General features: G+C 42.1%; 1 protein-coding gene across 1 annotated transcript; it reads right to left on the bottom strand.

Annotated features, from left to right (window-relative positions):
- Nucleotides 1-869: 869 nt before the first annotated feature.
- On the bottom strand, nt 870-18097 carry LOC121554824 (1-acyl-sn-glycerol-3-phosphate acyltransferase delta-like). Its single transcript, XM_041868549.2, has 9 exons — nt 17725-18097; nt 12684-12861; nt 12229-12398; nt 11830-11991; nt 11331-11484; nt 11084-11186; nt 8072-8147; nt 6328-6526; nt 870-1312 (listed from the first exon to the last, which is right to left on the bottom strand). The coding sequence occupies exons 2-9, from the start codon at nt 12859-12861 to the stop codon at nt 1233-1235; spliced, it is 1122 nt and encodes a 373-aa protein (XP_041724483.1). The 5' UTR covers nt 17725-18097; the 3' UTR covers nt 870-1232.
- Between the last annotated feature and the right edge of the window lie 4460 nt (nt 18098-22557).

Below are 22557 nucleotides of genomic sequence, written 5' to 3' on the forward strand. Positions count from 1 at the left end.
AGAACCCGATGGTCACTTTGACAGAGCTCCAGAGTTCCTCTGTGGAGATGGGAGAACCTTTCAGAAAGACAACCATCTCTGCAGCATTCCACCAATCAGGCCTTTATGCTAGAGTGGCCAGACAGAAGCCACTCCTCAGTAAAAGGCACATGACAGCCCGCTTTGAGTTTGCCAAAAGGCACCTAAAGGACTCTCAGACCATGAGAAACAAGATTCTCTGGTCTGATGAAGCCAAGATTTAACTCTTTGGCCTGAATGCCAAGTGTCATGTCTGGAGGAAACCTGGCAGCATCATGCTGTGGGGATGTTTTTCAGCGGTAGGGACTGGGAGACTAGTCAGGATCGAGGGAAAGATGAACGGAGCAAAGTAAAGAGATCCTTGATGAAAACCTGCTCCAGAGCGCTCAGGACCTCAGACTGGGGCTAAGGTTCACCTTCCAACAGGACAATGACACTAAGCACACAGCCAAGACAATGCAGGAGTGGCTTTGGGACAAGTCTCTGAATGTCCTTGAGTGGTCCAGCAAGAGTCTGGACTTGAACCGGATCGAACATCTCAGGCGAGACCTCAAAATAGCTGTGCAGCGACGCTCCCCATCCAACCTGACAGAGCTTGAGAGGATCTGCAGAGAAGAATGGGAGAAACTCCCCAAATACAGGTGTGCCAAGCTTGTAGCATCATACTCTAGGCTGTAATCGCTGCCAAAGGTTCTTCAACAAAGTACTGAGTAAAGTCTGAATACTTATGTAAATGTTATATTTCCGTTTTTTTCTTTCTTAAAAAAAAATATATATATATATATATATATATAACCCTGTTTTTACTTTGTCATTATGGGGAATTGTGTGTAGATTGAGGGGGGAAAAAACAATTTAATCAATTTTAGAATAAGGCTTTAATTCAACAATGTGGAAAAAGTCAAGGGGTCTGAATACTTTCCAAAGACACTATCTGTGCTTTATGTAGGTGCAGTACATTCCCATGTATCGACAAGAGGAAGACTGCCACATTAGACTGCCATTAGCAGAAAAGGTGTGCCTTCGAAAAGTCTGAAGCACCTGCCCAACTGTCTTGTCGTACTTGAGTTGACTGCAATGCTATCTCTGACCAGCAACCAATTCTTTCTTTGGAATGAGTTATCTGCTGGAGGTTAACTGCTGTAGTGATCAGGATGGTAATCTGAGTGATCCCTGGGAGCTGGCAAGGATCTTGAAGTTGTAAGGTAATCTCCTCAGTTGTTAAGTGGGACCCCATAGCTGGAGCTTCTCTTAATCTCAGTCTGTCCAATCATCCAGCGCACACCAACTGACACTGAGAATGGAATGGAGAGGAAAGAGATGAACATACTGTATGCTGAGGCTCTTATTATGAAGTCTGGTTACAGCATCCAGTGGAAATGTTTGACCAAGTTTCTCAACCGTATGATTTGTGCCAACAGGATTATGTAATTTATAAGGGATAAGGGCCAATACTATCATGTAAGAGATACCATCCAATGGCATTCCAGTCATGCGATGGCATGACAAGGCATGCAATATTATTCAGTACTTTCCAAGAGGAAGGAACAATAATTTCTTGCTGTTGATCAGTTTCATACTTGGATGCGACTTGGAAGAATAGATGGTAAACAATGGCTATGATTAAGGAGAATGTACCAACAAATAGACCTTTTAGAGTTATTAGTCACAAAGCTGTCCTGGTTGAAGGTGAGTTTTGGAACAAAATTCAAAAAAACAACAGAGGGCTTGCAGCTGACGTACGACGCCTCCTGGCGGCCATGTTGGAAGACCACTGCATTAATTATTCTGACAACAGCAGAGTGGCTACCCAAAACGGCATAACAGTGCCTAAAACTAGTTGATTAATCACCACAGTCAGTTTCTGTAGAGTATTTGGCTGCTCTAACAAGGCAGGAAAGACAACGGGGAAAAAAAATATGTTTACAGATTTGCCGCAATCATGAAACACCATTGGTGACACCAATGAGATAAGACTCAAGAACTGTCAGAAAAGCGACAAAACCTTTTTGCCCATCAAGACCTGAACCCAGACAGCAGTCAGTACAGGGTCTGCTCTATCAAGACCTGAACCAGCTGTCAGTACAGGGTCTGCTCTATCAAGACCTGAACCCAGACAGCTGTCAGTACAGGGTCTGCTCTATCAAGACCTGAACCCAGACAGCTGTCAGTACAGGGTCTGCTCTATCAAGACCTGAACCCAGACAGCTGTCAGTACAGGGTCTGCTCTATCAAGACCTGAACCCAGACAGCTGTCAGTACAGGGTCTGCTCCGATAATTTCATCACTGGTAAATCAAGACTGATTTTCTTGTTTAGTTTAGCTGTTATGCTAACCAGGTGTTAACAACAACACTAAGTTAGACAATTAGCTAGCTAGATAGCTTGTAGTCTAGCAATTAGCATGTGTCACGTGAGTTTAACATTTTGGGGAAGCTATTTTTCACCATAAAAATGCACCTTTATAACAAAGGATTGCCTCTATCATCTCATAGCAGACTAATGAAAGCCTACTATTCCTGATGTGATGGATCGAGATCATTTAGGCTTAATAAGCGCATACGTTTATAGGCTATATCAGAGATGTTTCCTTTGCACGGTAAAAATGTGGCATTTGATAAACATTTCATGCAATTCTACTACACTTTATATGATTGCCCTTACGAAAAAAGAGTGAAATATGCTGCAAATACTGCGTCCAAAATAACACTGCAGTAATTTTGCAGTGCAGTATAACTGCAGTTATTCTGCAATTACTGCGTCCAAAATACCACAGTCGACTGGAGAAATTAGCAGAATATTTTTTTGCTACGATGGTAGCCTAGGCCTACTCTACCAACACTGACAACAGATCAATAAAAACGACCTTGTCTTGAATGCAACCATGTAATCTAGGCCAATGAAAAAGGGGTCCTGGCTAAAAGGGATCCAGCTTTTGTCAAATTGTCCAAAGTATTGTTTTTGAATTTTAACTAACCCTAACCATAACCGAATTCTCATAACCTGCTGCCTAAATTCTAATCTGCTACGAAATGTCAAATATTACATTAATTTGACAATAGCTGGGTCCCTTCTAGCCATGACCATGAAAAGGGGAGACACAAATTGTACAATATGATGTCCATATAGCCAGTGATTATCATATGATAACCCAATGATAACATATTGATAACTTTATTCACAAGAGGGTAAATGTACGGACATTACAGCATAGGACAAAGGCCTCAATGTGATAGGACAACCTGACTATTGGTTATTCCAGCCCTCCAATTGATTTACATTTTAGTAATTTAGCAGACGCTCTTATCCAGAGCATCTTACAGTTAGTGAGTGCATACATTTTCATACTGGCCCCCCGTGGGAAACGAACCCACAACCCTGGCGTTGCAAGCGCCATGCTTTACCAACTGAGCTACAGGGGATTTAGTCTTTGAGACACTAAAACACCTGAATGAATTAAACACAACCAAACAATCAAGAGCCCTGATGGTATAGGTGACCTGAAGGAGTGATATTCTATCAGGTGCTTTTCATTTGTCTATGGTTCACCAGCTGACCTCTATCAAGACACCCATGTGGACTGGATTCCCACTGAAGATGAGCAATGCTGCAGCAGCATCAGCTTCTACTACTTTGTCCTTTTCCAGATATGAAAGGAAACATCCCTCAGTTATACAAGATGGTTGTTATATGCTGTGCTTTGGTCAATCTGAATGATTATGTTGTGCCATTTGAGTAGAGTACCTTCACCTTGTCGTCATGACAAAAGTGCCCCCTTAAACCATATTAATATATAAAATGTAATTATAATGTGTAAAATACTATTGTTTATGATATTGTAAACATACTGTACTTTAATAGGCTATATTGTTGTATGAGTGAAATGAAAAGTATTGTGTAATCTCTGCTTTGACTAGCCCCATTGAATAAAAAGCTTTTCTTTATAGCCCTACTATTTTATTTCTTTACAATTTAAACACATTTAGCATAGACAATGTAATTGTTGTGGTAGTCTTAGGTAAACCATCTTCATTATCACAGAGCCACCTCCAAGTGCCAGTCAGACCTGGGAGAAAAGTATCTGGCATTGGACATGGTAGTAGTAGTTGTGAGTATGTTTTAAGCTAAGGATACCCTCTCCTGCTTCCAGACATTTCACCACCTAGATTACATGGGTTGGATATGAACCAAAACATTTCATGTCAGCACAAGGCATGTACAAAATCTAGTATAATGATTAGCCTCATATACATTGTTTACTGGTATAGTTTTTAAATTGAGAACATATAGCTGAACAATATGTAAACAGCCCTAGTCGGCTCGGGGATTAGAACCAGCGACCTTTCGGTTACTGGCACAACGCTCTTAACCACTAAGCTACCTGCCGCCCCACATAAGGCTAATGCCATCATACTGTAGGCCAGTGGTTCCCAACTCCGGTCCTCCAGTACCCCCAACAGTACAGTTTATTGTAGCCACGGACAAACACACCTGATTCAACTTGTCAACTAATCATCAGGCCCTCTGAGTTGAATCAGGCATGTTTGTCCTGGGCTACAACAATGTGCTGTTGTGGGTACTGGAGGACTGGAGTTGGGAACCACTGCTGTAGGTCTACGGCTACATTGGCGTTGCATACCATTATCAGCTGCAAAATGGGAACACATGGCTGATATCCTGAAAAAATAGTGACAATCAAATACAACTAATTGGAGAGCTTATGACTGAACAAAAAGGTAATGTTCATTTGAAAATACAACACAGGAACACATAAATTAAAGACCGATTCCCTTCCCCTCTTTATTGCAGGATTGTGATCTGTGATGAATCAACATTAACTATTATTCAAGATGAACTAGTGTTAAGTTAATTAAAACAAGTTTAATCACTTAGCTTACTTGTACACTTTGAAATTATATGAAAGTGTTGATTCTTTGAAGTTAACTCATATGTAAAGGTTAGACATTTTAGTAACAAGTAGGCTATTATTACTAAAACAATGTCAGGTGAACAAAAAAAAGTAAATACCAGAGGTGGCCAACCTCGCTCAACTGCACAGGATGTTGGTGGCACTTTCATTGGGGAGAACAGTCTTGTGGTAATGGCTGGAGCGTCATTAGTGGAATGGTATCAAATACACCAAACACATGGTTTCCATGTGTTTGATGCCATTCCATTCGCTCAGTTCCAGCCATTATTATGAGCCGTCCTCCCCTCAGCAGCCTCCACTGATCCCTGATCTATGGGTGGAGCAGACTTCTGTTCCAGCCCAGTAATAGCACACTTGATTATTAACTAATTATGTTTGATTAATTTAAATCAGGTGTGTTAGTGCTGGGCTGGAACAGAAGCCTGCACAGCCACCAGGGTTGGCCTGCTCCATTTGTAATAGGTTTATACATTGTGTGACTTTTAAACTGTACTTTTGTTCACACAATGTGCTAACATACGGTAAGTACACTCCATGGCATACAAGGATGTACCCTTGCTCTCTTGGGACATTCATTGGGACCTCTTCATCTGCAGACAGGGTTTCACAGCTCTCTGTAGCTGAGGACAGAAAACATCAAAGAAACAGGCTGCATTATACTCAAGTTAGACACCCCTGAATATTATGTTGCTATATATATATATCTTTCCTCAGTTTTTCTCACTAGGGACTAGGGAATAGTTTCATAATATCCTCCCACAAAGGTACCTGCCCTATCCAGAGTAGCCTACTCTCCCTTCTCTGACAGCTGGAAGTGCTAGCTAATCCTTTCAGCTAGCTAGCTACCTAGCTACAAATGCATTTGGAGTTACAACGATAAATACATCAAGATAGCTAACTAGTTAATATGAAGTTAGCAAGCTGGTGATATTTAATTCACATAGCTTGCTACACAGTATGTAAAGTTCGCTAACTAGTGAACAATTTGTTAGCAGCTCATTTGAGTTAGCCTGCACACTAAGTTTCTGTAGCAAGCTAGCTAGCTAATAATAATACATAGTTTTTTATCACTTTCAAAATATATTTACTTACTTGAATAGGTTCTCCCACTGCCTCCATTTTTTGGGTCCTTAGAAAAACGAAATAACGGGCAATCTTCCCGAAGTTTCTGGTGGTAGCAAAACGCAGCCAGCCATGTGGATGATTGGAGGTCTTCCAACACGGCGCTTGGTGAGGTTGCTAGGTGATTTGTGACAACTGCAAGCCCTCTATAGTGTACTTGAATAACCTTGGCAGGCCACATTAGGTCGTCTCGAGGGCCGGATTTGGCTCGGGGGCCACTAGTTGATGACCCCTGAAATATATACCAATAAGACCCACCTGCAGAGCAGAAGGCCACAGTGGCCAATATGGTGAGAATAGACCCATAGTTGACCAGCTGGACCAGGAGGAGGCAGAGGGGGTATAGGAGAAGGCAGGTCCAGCCTAGCCAGTTGATCAGGGCCCAGGGCCCACGTGGTGGGGTGATTACAGGGCCTGGGAAACACCCTGTCTGGCTGTAGTCCTCCTGGAACTGGTCCTAGAACCACAATACATGCGCACATCAGTTACCTGTAAAAACAGGAGCATAGTCCAATAGCTTCACAGCCATGACCACAAGAAAGTCGGAAGGGAGGGGTCAAAGTCCTTAAAGCTGTTTTTTTGTATGTCTGATATAGTATGTCTATATCATATCATTTTTTTTGAGGATCTCTTTTTAACGCAGTGCAATTTAGTACTATCTAATCTAATGGGCCAAGGGTAGATTTCACAGATTGTGCAAGTGAACAAAGTTATAATGTGAAGAGTAGGTGGGCCGTAATTTGGTCCATCTAATCTAATGGGCCAAGGGTAGATTTTACAGATTGTGCAAGTGAACAAATGTATAATGTGAAGAGTAGGTGGGTCGTAATTTGGTCCATTTGTAAAACATATTATTTAACAATTTTAAGAGCACATGTTCAAATTCATAAAAAACACGTTTCCCATCTCAAGAGGTTTATATACAAAAATTAATATTGTGTCTATTAAGTGCCAAATAAAGTAACAGGGTTGACCGTAACATGGTTGACGATTTCTTCTTAAATCAGCCATAAATCCCCTTGTGACAGGGGGAATGGAAGCTTGTTGTGTGCAACAGGGAGTGGCAATTGAATGAAATGAATTGTTAAAACATTTCTAGCCCGTCTATCTATGGGTAACAGGGTTGACGTGTTATGCTCAACCCGCTCAGTTTTCCACCACAAAACACCAGACAATGGCCAAAAAGAGTAGAACCAGCTTATCTGCTTTTACACTATGATTTGACTATTAGATGTTCAATTTTTCTTTAGAATTTTTGTTTAAAAAAAAATTAAGGAATGGTTTCACCATATTAAAGCGAGAATTCAGTTCACTTAACAGGGTTGACCTTAAAATGAAGGACAGATGTAAATGCTGAATTTTGGCACTTTAGCAAGCCTTTTTTAATATTAAAAATCATATTTACTGAATTTGCCATGTGGTCTATATTAAAGGGCACTTCATTTAATTGAACATGCTTTTTAAAATTCAATATTGGTGCACAATTTCCACTTAAAATATCAAAGGGAGCATAGTCCAAAAAGGCACTCTTTTCATGGAACGACACAGTTTTTACATAATATAAAGTGTAAATGAAGCGAGTTTGAGCTTTTAGCTTTGTCCTTGGCACTTACTGCACTCCAAAGAGCTGGCTGTTCAAAAAAGAAAGCTCTCCTTAAAGTACTATCTAATCTAATCCATGTAGTCTGGGCATCCTTAAAGATGCATGACACTATAATAATAAAATAAATAACAATAAACTAACAGGGGCCAAAGTGCCATTTTATCTGAAAGTGTTTGGTGCAATGTTTGTGAATTAAACATTGGGGACAGAACAAAGTTATAATGTAAGGTGAAGAGTAGGTATTGACATTAAACTAGTTTAAATGAAGAGAGTTATAGCTTTTAGCTTTGTCGGTTTAGTCCATAGTGAACAAATAGATACAAACTCTGCACCTTGTGCAAATGCTTAGTTAGTAAATCTGGTCCATAGTGTGATCCCTCTCCCCAATTATAACACTACCTTCTCCTGGTAGAGTTTGTGCAGCCAGACAGAACATTCAGCCTCATCTTCTGGTACGGATTCCAGAGGGATTCTCCTAGAGACAGGGAGGCAGAAGGGGAAAGCATTTCTTTCAGCTGTCCAATTCAATTCCATAGAACTTTATGGTCCAGTAAAATACACTGAACAAAAATATAAACGCAACATGTAAAGTGAGCTGAAATAAAAGATCCCAGAAATGTTCCATACGCACAAAAAACGTGTTTCTCTAAAATGTTATGCACACATTTGTTTACATCCCTGTTAGTGAACATTTCTCCTTTGCTGAGATAATCCATCCACCTGACATGTGTGGCATATCAATAAGCTGATTAAACAGCATGATTATTACACAGGTGCACCTTGTGCTGGGGACAATAAAAGGCCACTCTAAAATTTGCAGTTTTGTCACATAACACAATTCCACAGATGTCTCAAGTTGAGGGAGAGTGCAATTGGCATGCTGACTGCAGGAATTTCCACCAGAGCTGTTGCCAGAGAATGTAATGTTTATTTCTCTACCATAAGCAGCCTCCAACGTAGTTTTAGAGAATTTGGCAGTATGTCCAACCGGTCTCACAACCGCAGACCACATGTATGGCGTTGTGTGGGCGAGCGGTTTGCTGATGTCAACATTGTGAACAGAGTGCCCCATGGTGGCGGTGGGGTTATGGTATAGGCAGGCATAAGTTATGGACAACGAACACAATTACATTTTATCGATGGCAATTTGAATGCACAGAGATACCGTGACGAGATCCTGAGGCCCATTGTCGTGCCATTAATCTGGCGCCATCACCTCATGTTTCAGCATGATAATGCACGGCCCCATGTCGCAAGGATCTGTGCACAATTCTTGGAAGCTGAAAATGTCCCAGTTCTTCCATGGCCTGCATACTCACCAGACATGTCACCTATTGAGCATGTTTGGGATGCTCTGGATCTACATGTATGACAGCGTATTCCAGTTCCCGCCAATATCCAGCAACTTCGCACAGCCATTGAAGAGGAGTGGGAAAACATTCCACAAACAACAGCCTGATAAACTCTACACGAAGGAGATGTGTCGGGCTGCATGATGAAAATGGAGGTCACACCAGACAGATACTGACTGGTTTTCTGATCCATTTTTTAAGGTATCTGTGAAAAACAGATGCATATGTGTTCCCAGTCATGTGAAATCCATAGATTAGGGCCTAATGAATTTATTTCAATTGACTTAATTCCTTATATGAACTGTACCTCAGTAAAATCTTTGAAATTGTTGCGTTTATATTTTTGTTCAGTATAAGTCCAATAAGCCAATACAGTGGGGGAAAAAAGTATTTAGTCAGCCACCAATTGTGCAAGTTCTCCCACTTAAAAAGATGAGAGAGGCCTGTAATTTGCATCATAGGTACACGTCAACTATGACAGACAAATTGAGAATAAAAAAATCCAGAAAATCACATTGTAGGATTTTTAATGAATTTATTTGCAAATTATGGGTGGAAAATAAGTATTTGGTCACCTACAAACAAGCAAGATTTCTGGCTCTCACAGACCTGTAACTTCTTCTTTAAGAGGCTCCTCTGTCCTCCACTCGTTACCTGTATTAATGGCACCTGTTTGAACTTGTTATCAGTATAAAAGACACCTGTCCACAACCTCAAACAGTCACACTCCAAACTCCACTATGGCCAAGACCAAAGAGCTGTCAAAGGACACCAGAAACAAAATTGTAGACCTGCACCAGGCTGGGAAGACTGAATCTGCAATAGGTAAGCAGCTTGGTTTGAAGAAAGCAACTGTGGGAGCAATTATTAGGAAATGGAAGACATACAAGACCACTGATAATCTCCCTCGATCTGGGGCTCCACGCAAGATCTCACCCTGTGGGGTCAAAATGATCACAAGAACGGTGAGCAAAAATCCCAGAACCACACGGGGGGACCTAGTGAATGACCTGCAGAGAGCTGGGACCAAAGTAACAAAGCCTACCATCAGTAACACACTACGCCGCCAGGGACTCAAATCCTGCAGTGCAAGACGTGTCCCCCTGCTTAAGCCAGTACATGTCCAGGCCCATCTGAAGTTTGCTAGAGTGCATTTGGATGATCCAGAAGAGGATTGGGAGAATGTCATATGGTCAGATGAAACCAAAATATAACTTTTTGGTAAAAACTCAACTCGTCGTGTTTGGAGGACAAAGAATGCGGAGTTGCATCCAAAGAACACCATACCTACTGTGAAGCATGGGGGTGGAAACATCATGCTTTGGGGCTGTTTTTCTGCAAAGGGACCAGGACGACTGATCCGTGTAAAGGAAAGAATGAAAGGGGCCATGTATCGTGAGATTTTGAGTGAAAACCTCCTTCCATCAGCAAGGGCATTGAAGATGAAACGTGGCTGGGTCTTTCAGCATGAAAATGATCCCAAACACACCGCCCGGGCAACGAAGGAGTGGCTTCGTAAGAAGCATTTCAAGGTCCTGGAGTGGCCTAGCCAGTCTCCAGATCTCAACCCCATAGAAAATCTTTGGAGGGAGTTGAAAGTCCGTGTTGCCCAGCGACAGCCCCAAAACATCACTGCTCTAGAGGAGATCTGCATGGAGGAATGGGCCAAAATACCAGCAACAGTGTGTGAAAACCTTGTGAAGACTTACAGAAAACGTTTGACCTGTGTCATTGCCAACAAAGGGTATATAACAAAGTATTGAGAAACTTTTGTTATTGACCAAATACTTATTTTCCACCATAATTTGCAAATAAATTCATTAAAAACCCTACAATGTGATTTTCTGGATTTTTTTCCCTCATTTTGTCTGTCATAGTTGACTTGTACCTATGATGAAAATTACAGGCCTCTCTCATCTTTTTAAGTGGGAGAACTTGCACAATTGGTGGCTGACTAAATAAAAATTTTCCCCCACTGTATATGGACCTTGAGATCAGTGAGTTTAGCCTCTAACCAATGGCCATCCCATGCAGGCTGAAATTAATTATTATTATATACCTTATGTATAAATCTGGATGATATTTTTTCCCATTGATAACTCCCAGCAAGGTTGGAGTTTCGTTGTTTCTGAAATTTAGTGTACAACAGTACACTGCAGCAACTGAAGGGGTTACAGAGACAAAAACATGAAGTTGTCAAAAGTTCAATGGCATCAGTCTTTATCCTAAATAATACGTAGATATACACTCATAAGTCATGACATGTGTAGCATTTGGTCATTCTGGAGCTCCCCAGGGTTCCGTACCTGTCCCTCTGAGGTTCTGGACGGCTACCCAGAAGCCCTTGGTCCTGGGCAGGAGGTGGTGTTTGAGTTTAGGCAGACCTTTCTTCTCTGCCACCTCCATACTGATCCGATGCTTCTCCTCTGTGAAGCGTGTTCCCTCACAGTGGAGCAGGAACTGGCACACAGTTAGAGATTCACTGTAGGGTCATTGCTGTGTTTTGATTGACCAACCAACCTGCATACTCATGTTTACAAGGTGAGTATCATTATATTCTCACGTTATCCTTCTTAGACTTGTGACATAATATTGATTACATCAATCGAGACAATATCAATACAATCTTATAGATGAACAACCATACTTCATACGCATGTTTACATAGTTGCAAAGAAAGTTTGGAATAAGGAGTTTAAAAAGACCTGTCACGTCCTTTCATGAACTATACATGCACAGTCAACTTTTGACTATTAAGTGTCATTACTGATTGATTGAACTTAATTGATTGTGTTCGAGGCTCACCCAGAATTTCTTGGGGTAATCCCGTAGGTTCTGAAGACTCTGGACAAAGCTCCTCTCATCCTCCTCCCACTTCCTCTTAATAAACACCATCTCCAGGAAGTACCACATCCAGCCAATCACAGGCAGGTATGACAACTCTTTCTTGGCTAAACATTTGGAGGCCTGGAAAGGGAAAGATTGTTAATGTGTTTGACTACAGAAGGCATCAAACAACTACTGAAAATCTTAGTCTCTTCTCAGTCTTTCTGCAATTCCTTGCTTCCCACCTTCCTCGTCTCCTTCTCAACGGTATTGGAGGAGAAATTCCAAGGTCCCTCCCCTTGGAATTTCTCCTCCAATGCGTTTTGAGAACGAGGCGATGAGAGAGGATGAGAGGAATTGATATCCCTGTTCTCTTACCCCAAGGACACCGAATCTGTCACAGAAGGTCCAGCCACACAGAAAGTCTATTTCAAAGTTGTGGTTAAGGACGACGATGGCGTTCTCTTTGCCGTAGAGTTGGCAGTTCTCTGGGTCTGTGTAGAATGTTACTTCAGTGCCAGACCACCACTCTAGGAGAGCCACAGACTCTGGGGAACATAACATAACATTAAAATATCATTAACATAACATAGCACTAACACAACATAGCATAACCTAGCCTAACAGAGTGTAAATAACAGACCACTGTGTCAGCAGCTACAGTAACTTTACATTTCAGTTATTGCACGACATTAGAGAGCGTATAGCCCTACAGCATCAGCTAAGTGAAACAATAGCGAAAGAGAGCGATATTCAGTTTGTATTCCTGGCTTAAAGAAGGCCAATAGTCATCCTGCTGTAAAGTAAGTTACAGTAGACTAGATCCTACTCACGGCTGGTGATGGAGTATCCCAGTTTACAGTTGATCCGCCGGGCCAGCTGCTTGTTGATTGGCCAGAGGGGCAGAGTGCAGATCTGTAATAGGTTGACCAGGAGACCGCTGACCAAGAACCCATAGCAGATGATCAGGTGACACAAGAACGTGCCCTTCAACCACTGTACCAGACCCATCTACAGGGGAGGAAATGAGAGGAAAGGAAATGAGCGGAGAGGAGTTTATTAGATATAATAAAGATATAGTTGATGCTCAGCAGGTGTCATAGGAACCACTGCACCAGCCCCATCTTTCCATTGGAAGCTAGACTCCAAACCCTGTATGAAAAGAACAGAAATGTCTAGTGCTTAAAAATCTGAACTCACCTTCCCTTCTTCTGCACTGATTGGAAAATGACTTGACAGGTGAAAATAAACTCATAATTCAGCTGGTCAGTTCTTTCAGTTCAGAGGAGAGGACAGATCTTTGAGACAGCCAGACATTTGAGTCATTTAGCAGACGCTCTTATCCAGAGCCACTTACAAGAGCAATTAGGATTAAGCACAAACAGATTTTATACCTTTTTATTTTATTTTTATTTCACCTTTATTTAACCAGGTAAGCCAGTTGAGAACAGGTTCTCATTTACAACTGCGACCTGGCCAAGATAAAGCATAGTAGTGCAATAAAAAAAACACAACAACACAGAGTTACATATGGGGTAAAAAAACATAAAGTCAGAAATACAACAGAAAATATATATACAGTGTGTGCAAATGTAGCAAGTTATGGAGGTAAGGCAGTAAATAGGCTATAGTGCAGAATAATTACAATAGTATTAACACTGGAATGCTAGATGTGCAAGAGATTATGTGCAAATAGAGATACTGGGGTGCAAAAGAGCAAAATAAATAACAATATAGGGATGAGGTAGTTGGGTGGGCTAATTTCAGATGGGCTGTGTACAGGTGCAGTGATCGGTAAGGTGCTCTGACAACTGATGCTTAAAGTTATTGAGGGAGATAAGAGTCTCCAGCTTCAGAGATTTTGCAATTCGTTCCAGTCATTGGCAGCAGAGAACTGGAAGGAATGGCGGCCAAAGGAGGTGTTGGCTTTGGGAATGACCAGTGAGATATACCTGCTGGAGCGCAGACTACGGGTGGGTGCTGCTATGGTGACCAATGAGCTAAGATAAGGCGGGGATTTGCCTAGCAGTGATTTATAGATGGCCTGGAGCCAGTGGGTTTGACGACGAACATGTAGTGAGGACCAGCCAACAAGAGTGTACAGGTCACAGTGGTGGGTAGTGTATGGGGCTTTGGAGACAAAACGGATGGCACTGTGATAGACTACATCCAATTTGCTGAGTAGAGTGTTTAGGCTATTTTGTAAATGACATCGCCGAAGTCAAGGATCGGTAGGATAGTCAGTTTTACGAGGGCATGTTTGGCAGCATGAGTGAAGGAGGCTTTGTTGCGAAATAGGAAGCCGATTCTAGATTTAACTTTGGATTGGAGATTCTTTATGTGAGTCTGGAAGTTGAGTTTACAGTCTAACCAGACACCTAGTTGGCTCGGGGATTTGAACCAGTGACCTTTTGGTTACTGGCCCAACGCTCTTAACCACTAGGCTACCTGCCACCTCAGACAGATCCAATCTCGTACAAACATCGAATATCCTGTCCTGAACAACATAAAATAGCCAAGTCTCAAGGACGGATAAGCATCAATGAGATAACTTCCAGTTGTCAGTACAGGTCACCCTTGCCCGATAAACAACCGGTATCACCTGAAGCATGCACAAAACCATGTAAACATGCACGAGCTGGGCTACTATGCATCGCCTGCATGTATTTACATCGTGTGTGCATGCTTCAGGAGGCAGGAATATGAACGCACTACCAAAGTTTTGAAAAGTCTGATTAATAATACTTTCCTATAGATATTTTGTCTCAAATTTCCCAAGGGTATAAGGACCAACCACCCAGACAACCAGTTGGTTCCCCAACTGCCGGACCAAATTTGCCTCACGGGTGGTTTTATTTGCCCCCCCAAGTTCTGAGCCAAAAAATTATAATATTTTCTGTGTGGAATTGTCATTGTTGGACATAAAAGACTGTAAAAAAAATACACCAGGAAATCAGCTCCAAGTGATTTTAAATGTAAGCAAGGTTTGAAATTATTATATTTTAGTCAAACATATCTGCTTGGGCTTTTGCGGTCAATTTGCAGTCTACAAATGATTTGTAATTTTGCCCCCCGACCAACCGCTCAAGAAAAAAAATCATCCCGCGGCTGAATGTAGTTGATGATCCCTGTGGTAGAGTAAGTTCAAATATTATTTTATTCAACATTATGTCCTGGAGAGGTCCTGAAAGGGCCATTTCAAAATAGTTGAACTGCAATATATATTACAGACGTGAATTGCGAAAGCTAAACCAGATGATTTATCGGGCAAAGTTCACCCCCACCCTCGCTCAGGAACAGAGGGAACTACCCTCATGACTCATCTCTCTCTCCTGACCGAGGCTGACCTCCTGCCGACCGAGGCTGACAAAGTGAAGCACTCACTGCCCTCCAAAGAGCTGGCTGTTCAAAAAAAGAAAGCTCTTCTTTATTTATTTTTCTTCTCTCTCTCCCTCCGTCTGTCCGTCCGTCCAGGTTGTATATTAGTCATGGAGGTTTACTAAGTAAAGACTACTGATCTAAAAGGAGCCGTGTAGGCCTCCCACCACGATCCATAAAGGTCAACTACATACTCATACTAGAATCAGGATAGAAACTGTCTTGGTTCCAATAGTCTTGTTTGATAGGAACTTCTTGTTCATGTAGAATGATTACAAGCACTCACTGCAGACAACAGAAGTGTGAAACCTGTTCAGTGCATAAGAACTGTGAATAGGAATATGAGTATTCCCATAGAAAGGTAACAATTCCCTTACAACCAAATAACAGCATTACCGCAAAAATGGAAGAGGAAAGTGGAAGGGGGAAAAAGTAAGGAACTTGTCTGTCGGCCTTGCATTAAAGAACATAATTGGTTAAAGAAAACTGTGATAAATAAAAAAGTATACATTTAAGGACCAAAGGATTGACAGCCGTCCCATATAGATTGCAAAATAGTTGGGAAGATATTTTTGACGTACCGATCCCATGGCATAGTGTTAATGAACTGATACGCAAAACGACGCCGGATTCAAAACTTAGACTTTTTCAATTTAAATTATTATATACAATTCTTGCTACCAATATAATGTTATTTATATGGGGGATACAATCTTCCCAGCTCTGCAGATTTTGCTGCGAAGAGACAGAATCATTAGATCATTTGTTTTGGTACTGTCCATTTGTAGCTTGTTTTTGGACACAGGTCCAGGAATGGCTAAAGGATTGCAATATTTACCTGGAGCTAACCCTGCAGATAGCACTACTGGGTGATCTGAAAAGTCATAGTCAATTGATCAATAATATAATAATACTTTTAGATAAAAAAATTATTTTCAATTTACAATCTGTAGAAACAATGAGAATAGAAAGGTTCAGAACTTTTGTAAAACATCACAGTTGAAAAATATATGGCAAATAGAAATCCAATATGGATAGATGGGTGGTGTTGAATGGAGCTGATGGATGGGACTAATAACAACTAATAACAACTAATAACAACAAGATAACTAATAATGTAAGCGTACTGTGTCCATAATAAGTATATAGGTTTAAGTTGAGAGCTTTTGTGAAATAGCACAGTTAGAAAGATATGGCATATAGAAGCAAACCGGATGGACATCATGAAAATGATCGGAGAGGTTGAGGGTAGAGGAAGTTCAGGAGTAAAAACAAACAAAATAGAATTATTGTAAAATTGACTGTGTCCATAAAATGTATATAGTATGTATAAGCTGGAAGTAGAGGCCTAAGCATTGTTGTTTACTCCAATTAGGGAATGGGTTGTGGGGTTGGAAAGTAATAAAGGGAAATATATATTTTTAAAGGATATGTATATGTATGTAATATATATATATATATTTGCGAGAAAAAAAAACATGGGGGATTGGAAGTGATGCAGACAATTACATTGATGGAAGTTGCAATCTATCTGCAATATTAAAGCTGATCTACCCCCTAAAAAAATAAAAAATAAAAATACAATTCCCTGTACAATATATGGTAGCATTGGAAATAGTTGATAGTCCACAGAACTGACTCTGTTCCACCTGCTACCTGCTCAACAGAGCACGTCTCTAAGCAGACAACTGTTTTTGCACCTACACATGGCCTTACTGCTATCTGATGATTATACAGCATTGATGACACACCCTGCTAGGTTACACTCTGGGAACTACTACAGTACATACCAATAGCAGACTGGCCAGGCTGGCCCTACCACACCACACCACACCACAATGCAATACAATCTACTATGGAGGAATTTACCTCAGGGGAGTGGTGGTGGACATTAGCATATCAAACCTCACCTATTGTGGAAGCATCAGGAAGGGAAATAGTTGTGAACAATACAATACATGTCTACAATTCAGACTCATGGAGTTATACACCGAGTGGACTAAACATTAACATAGACATAGACTGACCAGGTGCATCCAGGTGAAAGCTATGATCCCTTATTGATGTCACTTGTTAAATCCACTTCAATCAGTGTAGATGAAGGGGAGGAGACAGGTTAAAGAATGATTTTTAAGCCTTGAGACAATTGAGACATGGATTCGATCTGTAGTGCAATGACATTTCTTTAGAGCAAAATTACTTTTTAAAAACTTGATTTCAAACTATAGCCAAAATTATTTATCTCCTCAACAGGTTATTTTGGTGATGATAACGCTAATCTCATAAATGATATACTTCAAAGTCACAAAGTATTCATTGATTGAAATCTTACAGACTATGCCTTTAATTGTAATCAATAATCTTACCAAGGACTCTTCCAAGTAGCCTAGTTGTATTATAATAATAATAATAACAGTAATAATACAGGATTAGCCTAATAAAACAGAGTGGGGAAAAACACTTTTAGATTACCATAATACAAGTGTGTTACAGTACCTCCGTTGTCCCTGGCTTTGGTTCCTTTCTGGCAGCGATAAAACTGTCCAGACACTGACGGAAATTGTGTCTCCAAACTGTCTGTCTGTAGGCTAGGTGTTTGAGAGATGTCCCTAAACTAACTCCTTCAATCTAATTTTAGGAATACCCAGCCGCCCAACGGAAACCCCACCTGACAACGCGACACTTTTGTTTGGCCTTTTCTCAATTGGTCAAAGTTCGCCCTCTCCGGTTTCAAAAGGAGGCAAGGAGAGGACGGAGGAGAGGACACGAGTAATCGAGGAAATTCAATATAATTCTCTCCATTCGGGGATGGGGGGGTTGCATTGGGGTCGCCTACCCTACGTGTTTATTTCAGCTGATGTGAGGAAATCCCTCTTGCATGTGCTCGCTGCTGCTGTGTGTAAAAAGTGTAGAAAGTAGAAACTCCTCGTGTGGAAACAATAGGCGGGATTTATGACTTTGTCACTTGTCCAGATAACGACGACCCAAACAATGTCGCGCCACCTGCTCAACTTTCTGTCTCTACGTTCTATTTCATTATTCGGCCTGTAGCTCCCTCTGCTGTGGCTTAAGTGTGTTGCACTAATGAAGCGTTTCCTACAGAGCTGTGTGTGTATTAGGGCTTCTACAGTATTTGATCTGCCTATGTATGATATTTAGCAATAGTGTGTTAGTTGACTGCCTCTCTATGTAGCATTCACATGTTATATTACTGTTGAACTCATTTAGAAAACCTTCTAGAACAGTGGCTGACAGCAGAGCGATGGTATGCCTACAGCCTCTCCCTCCATAGTTATTTCCTAGAATGAAGATATCTAAATTAGTGAACCTAGGTTATTTCTCTCTCATTGTTCCAAAAGTATTGCCAGTTTATCTTATTTTTCTACTTCCGGTTTAGATTATCCATGTAGCCAGAAGCCACTGTGTCATACAAGGCATCTAATAGTGGCATCTGAGAGAGAGAGTGCAGAAAGAGGGCTAGATGCCATGGCCTTGCAATCAAAAAATTTCCTTGCGAGAGCCAGTAGAGGGCACCAGAGATGTATTTAACAGAGGTTCCTAGAGGTATCCTCAGCCCCAGTTCACAGAGGATCCTAGAGGTATCCTCAGCCCCAGTTCACAGAGGATCCTAGAGGTATCCTCAGCCCCAGTTCACAGAGGATCCTAGAGGTATCCTCAGCCCCAGTTCACAGAGGATCCTAGAGGTATCCTCAGCCCCAGTTCACAGAGGATCCTAGAGGTATCCTCAGCCCCAGTTCACAGAGGATCCTAGAGGTATCCTCAGCCCCAGTTCACAGAGGATCCTAGAGGTATCCTCAGCTCCAGACGATAGTCCACAGTTCGGGAAGGACGTCTGGTGCTTTAGACTACCATGTGATAGAACTAGATTGAGCTAGACTAGACAGTATGCTGTTAACTACAGGGTGTCTGAAATGAGTAAATAGAGGTCAACTACAATATAGAAGTCAACTACAATATAGAGGTCAACAACAATATATTGGCCCCGTTCTAATTCTTTAAAAGTGCATCCCTCCTTCTTCAATTCCTTCACCTGTCCAATCATGATTACTTCAATGAAGGGAGGAAGCAAGGATGCGCATGATATTAGAACGGGGCCCCTTTCCAGAAAATATATGTTCTCCTGAGGATCTGTCAACTTCAGGAGTTATTGGGCTGTTTTTTGTGTCTCCTTCACCCTGGAGACTAAGGCCTGTATTCACAGAGTGCTGATCTAGGACCAATTTTGCCTTTTGAATCAAAATGAATAACCTGATCCTAGATCAGTATTCCTATTCTAAAACACTGTATGGATATGGACCCAAATATGGTTCATCATGATGCCTGCATGTGTGTACATGCATGCGTGTGTGTGTGTGAGTGGGCATACGTGTAAGCATGCAGGAGAGGGAGGGCGGGGAGGAGAGAGAGAGAGAGAGAGAGAGAGAGAGAGAGAGAGAGAGAGAGAGAGAGAGAGAGAGAGAGAGAGAGAGAGAGAGAGAGAGAGAGAGAGAGAGAGAGAGAGAGAGAGAGAGAGAGAGAGAGCGAGAGAGAGAGAGAGAGAGAGAGAGAGAGAGAGAGAGAGAGAGAGAGAGAGAGAGAGAGAGAGAGAGAGAGAGAGAGAGAGAGAGAGAGAGAGAGAGAGAGAGAGAGAGAGAGAGGGAGAGAGAGAGAGGGAGGGAGGGAGAGAGAGAGAGAGGTATAGAGGAGAGAGAGAGAGGGAGGGAGAGAGAGGGAGAGGGAGAGGGAGAGGAGGGAGAAAGAGAGAGAGAAGGAGGGAGAGAGAGGGAGGGAGAGGAGAGAGAGAGAGGAGAGAGGAAGGGAGAGGAAGAGGGAGAGAGGAAGGGAGAGGAAGAGGGAGAGGGAGAGAAAGAGAGAGGGAGGGAGAGGGAGGGATAGAGAGATAGAGAGGGAGAGGGAGAGAGGAAGGGAGAGGAAGAGAGGAAGGGAGAAGGAGAGAGGAAGAGAGGAAGGGAGATGGAGATGGAGAGAGAGATGGAGAGAGAGATAGGGAGAGAGGAAGGGAGAGGGAGAGAGGAAGGAAGAGGGAGAGAGACGTACTGCCAAATTCTCTAAAACGACATTGGAGGCGGCTTATGGTAGAGAAATGCTCTTTCAATTCTTCTGGCAACAGCTCTGGTGGACATTCCTGCAGTCAGTATGCCAATTGCACACTCCCTCAAAACATGAGACGTCTGTGGCATTGTGTAACAAAACTGCACATTGTAATGATCATGCTGTTTAATCAGCTTCTTGACATGCCACACCTGCCAGGTGGATGGATTATCTTGGCAAAGGAGAAATACTCACTAACAGGGACGTAAACAAATTTGTGCACAACATTTGAGAGAAATAAGCTGTTTGTGCTTATGGAACATTTCTGGGATTTTTATTTCAGCTCATGAAACATGGAACCAACACTTTACATGTTGCGTTTATATTTGAGTTCAGTGTAGTCTCTGACCCTGCCGGTCATCAACGAAAATGTGTCTTGAAAAACGATCTGGCCTTAATCTGGAGTCGATGTCCGCGTCAATGCGGAAATCTAATTAGTATAATCATTTCATCGCTGTTTTATTATTATATTAATCTGTCTGCCATTCTATGCATTCTATGGTGGAAGGTAGCAGAGCTACAATGGTGTTTGTGAGACCAAGAGACATCCTGGAAACAGGGTCCGTATCCACAGTCTCTCAGAGTAGAAGTGCTGATCTAGAATCAGTTTAGCATTTTAGATCATAATGAATACGATTATATGGACAGATCCTAGATCTTACTCTGAGATGCTTTGTGGATTCGGGCCCTGGTCTTCTCACAAAAATGTCTGTAAAGTCCGAATGATATGAGCTAGAAACTATCTTGAAAAGCTGAGACTCACGAACACGGACATGTCAGCTGTTTTGCTCTACGACGCCCACCCACGATGCATTTCCATGTCAAAGGTATACAGGTCATTCCACGTCAACAGTTTTCACTTCTTCTTTATCTTTCCTACAGTATTGGAAACATAATTCCTTTTGATGAATGTTTTTTTTACTGATATCCAAATGGTAGTTACAGTCTTGTCCCATCGCTGCAACTGGAGAGGCAAAGGTCGAGAGCCATGCGTCCTCCAAAACACAAACCTGTCAAGCCGCACTGCTTCTTGACACGGAAGCCAGCCACACCAATGTCTCGGAGGAAACACCATACAACTGGCGACCAAAGTCAGTGTGCATGCACCCGGCCCGCTAAAGGAGCAGCCTGGGATCGAACCCGGGTCTGTAGTGACACCGCTAGCACTGCGATGCAGTGCCTTAGACCACTGCGATGCAGTGCCTTAGACCGCTGCGATGCAGTGCCTTAGACCGCTACACCACTCGGGAGGTCCTTGATGAATGTTTTGACTATCTGTTTTGACTATCTGTTTTGAATATCTGTTTTGAATATCTGTTTTGAATATATTTTTTGAATATCTGTTTTGACAATCTGTTTTGACATGTGTGAATGTGTTACTAGCAGTAAGGCTAAATTCAATGTTTCATCAAATCATTTGTTTATATATATTTTTTTATACCTACAGGGGTCCTACAATTATAAATCAAATAGCTAAATGATCCATGGTATGACCATCTTTAAAGAAATCCATATGTTAGCTTAGCAGACAGTAGATATCGCCCCCTTAGAGGCTCTGACTCTAGGTGGTTATGGCCATGTACACTTAAATCTCCACCCAGTACAGCCAGAAGAGGACAACCCTCGGCGTCTGGTTCCTCTCTACCCAGTACAGCCAGAAGAGGACAACCCTCGGAGCCTGGTTCCTCTCTACCCAGTACAGCCAGAAGAGGACAACCCTCGGCGTCTGGTTCCTCTCTACCCAGTACAGCCAGAAGAGGACAACCCTCGGAGCCTGGTTCCTCTCTACCCAGTACAGACAGAAGAGGACTGGCCACCCCTCGGAGCCTGGTTCCTCTCTACCCAGTACAGCCAGAAGAGTTCTGGCTACCCCACAGAGCCTGGTTCCTCTTTACCAGGTACAGCCATTAGAAGACTGGCCACCCCTCAGAGCCTGGTTCCTCTTTACCAGGTACAGCCATTAGAAGACTGGCCACCCCTCAGAGCCTGGTTCCTCTTTACCAGGTACAGCCATTAGAAGACTGGCCACCCCTCAGAGCCTGGTTCCTCTTTACCAGGTACAGCCATTAGAGGACTGGCCACCCCTCAGAGCCTGGTTCCTCTCTAGGTTTCTTCCTAGGTTCGTGCCTTCTAGGCAGTTTTTCCCAGCCACTGGTTTTCTTCTGCCTCTGCATTACTTGCTCTTTAGGGTTTTAGGCATTTGATTGATTTATTGAT

The sequence above is a fragment of the Coregonus clupeaformis genome, chromosome 1, assembly GCF_020615455.1.
Source record: "Coregonus clupeaformis isolate EN_2021a chromosome 1, ASM2061545v1, whole genome shotgun sequence".
NCBI lineage: Eukaryota > Metazoa > Chordata > Actinopteri > Salmoniformes > Salmonidae > Coregonus > Coregonus clupeaformis.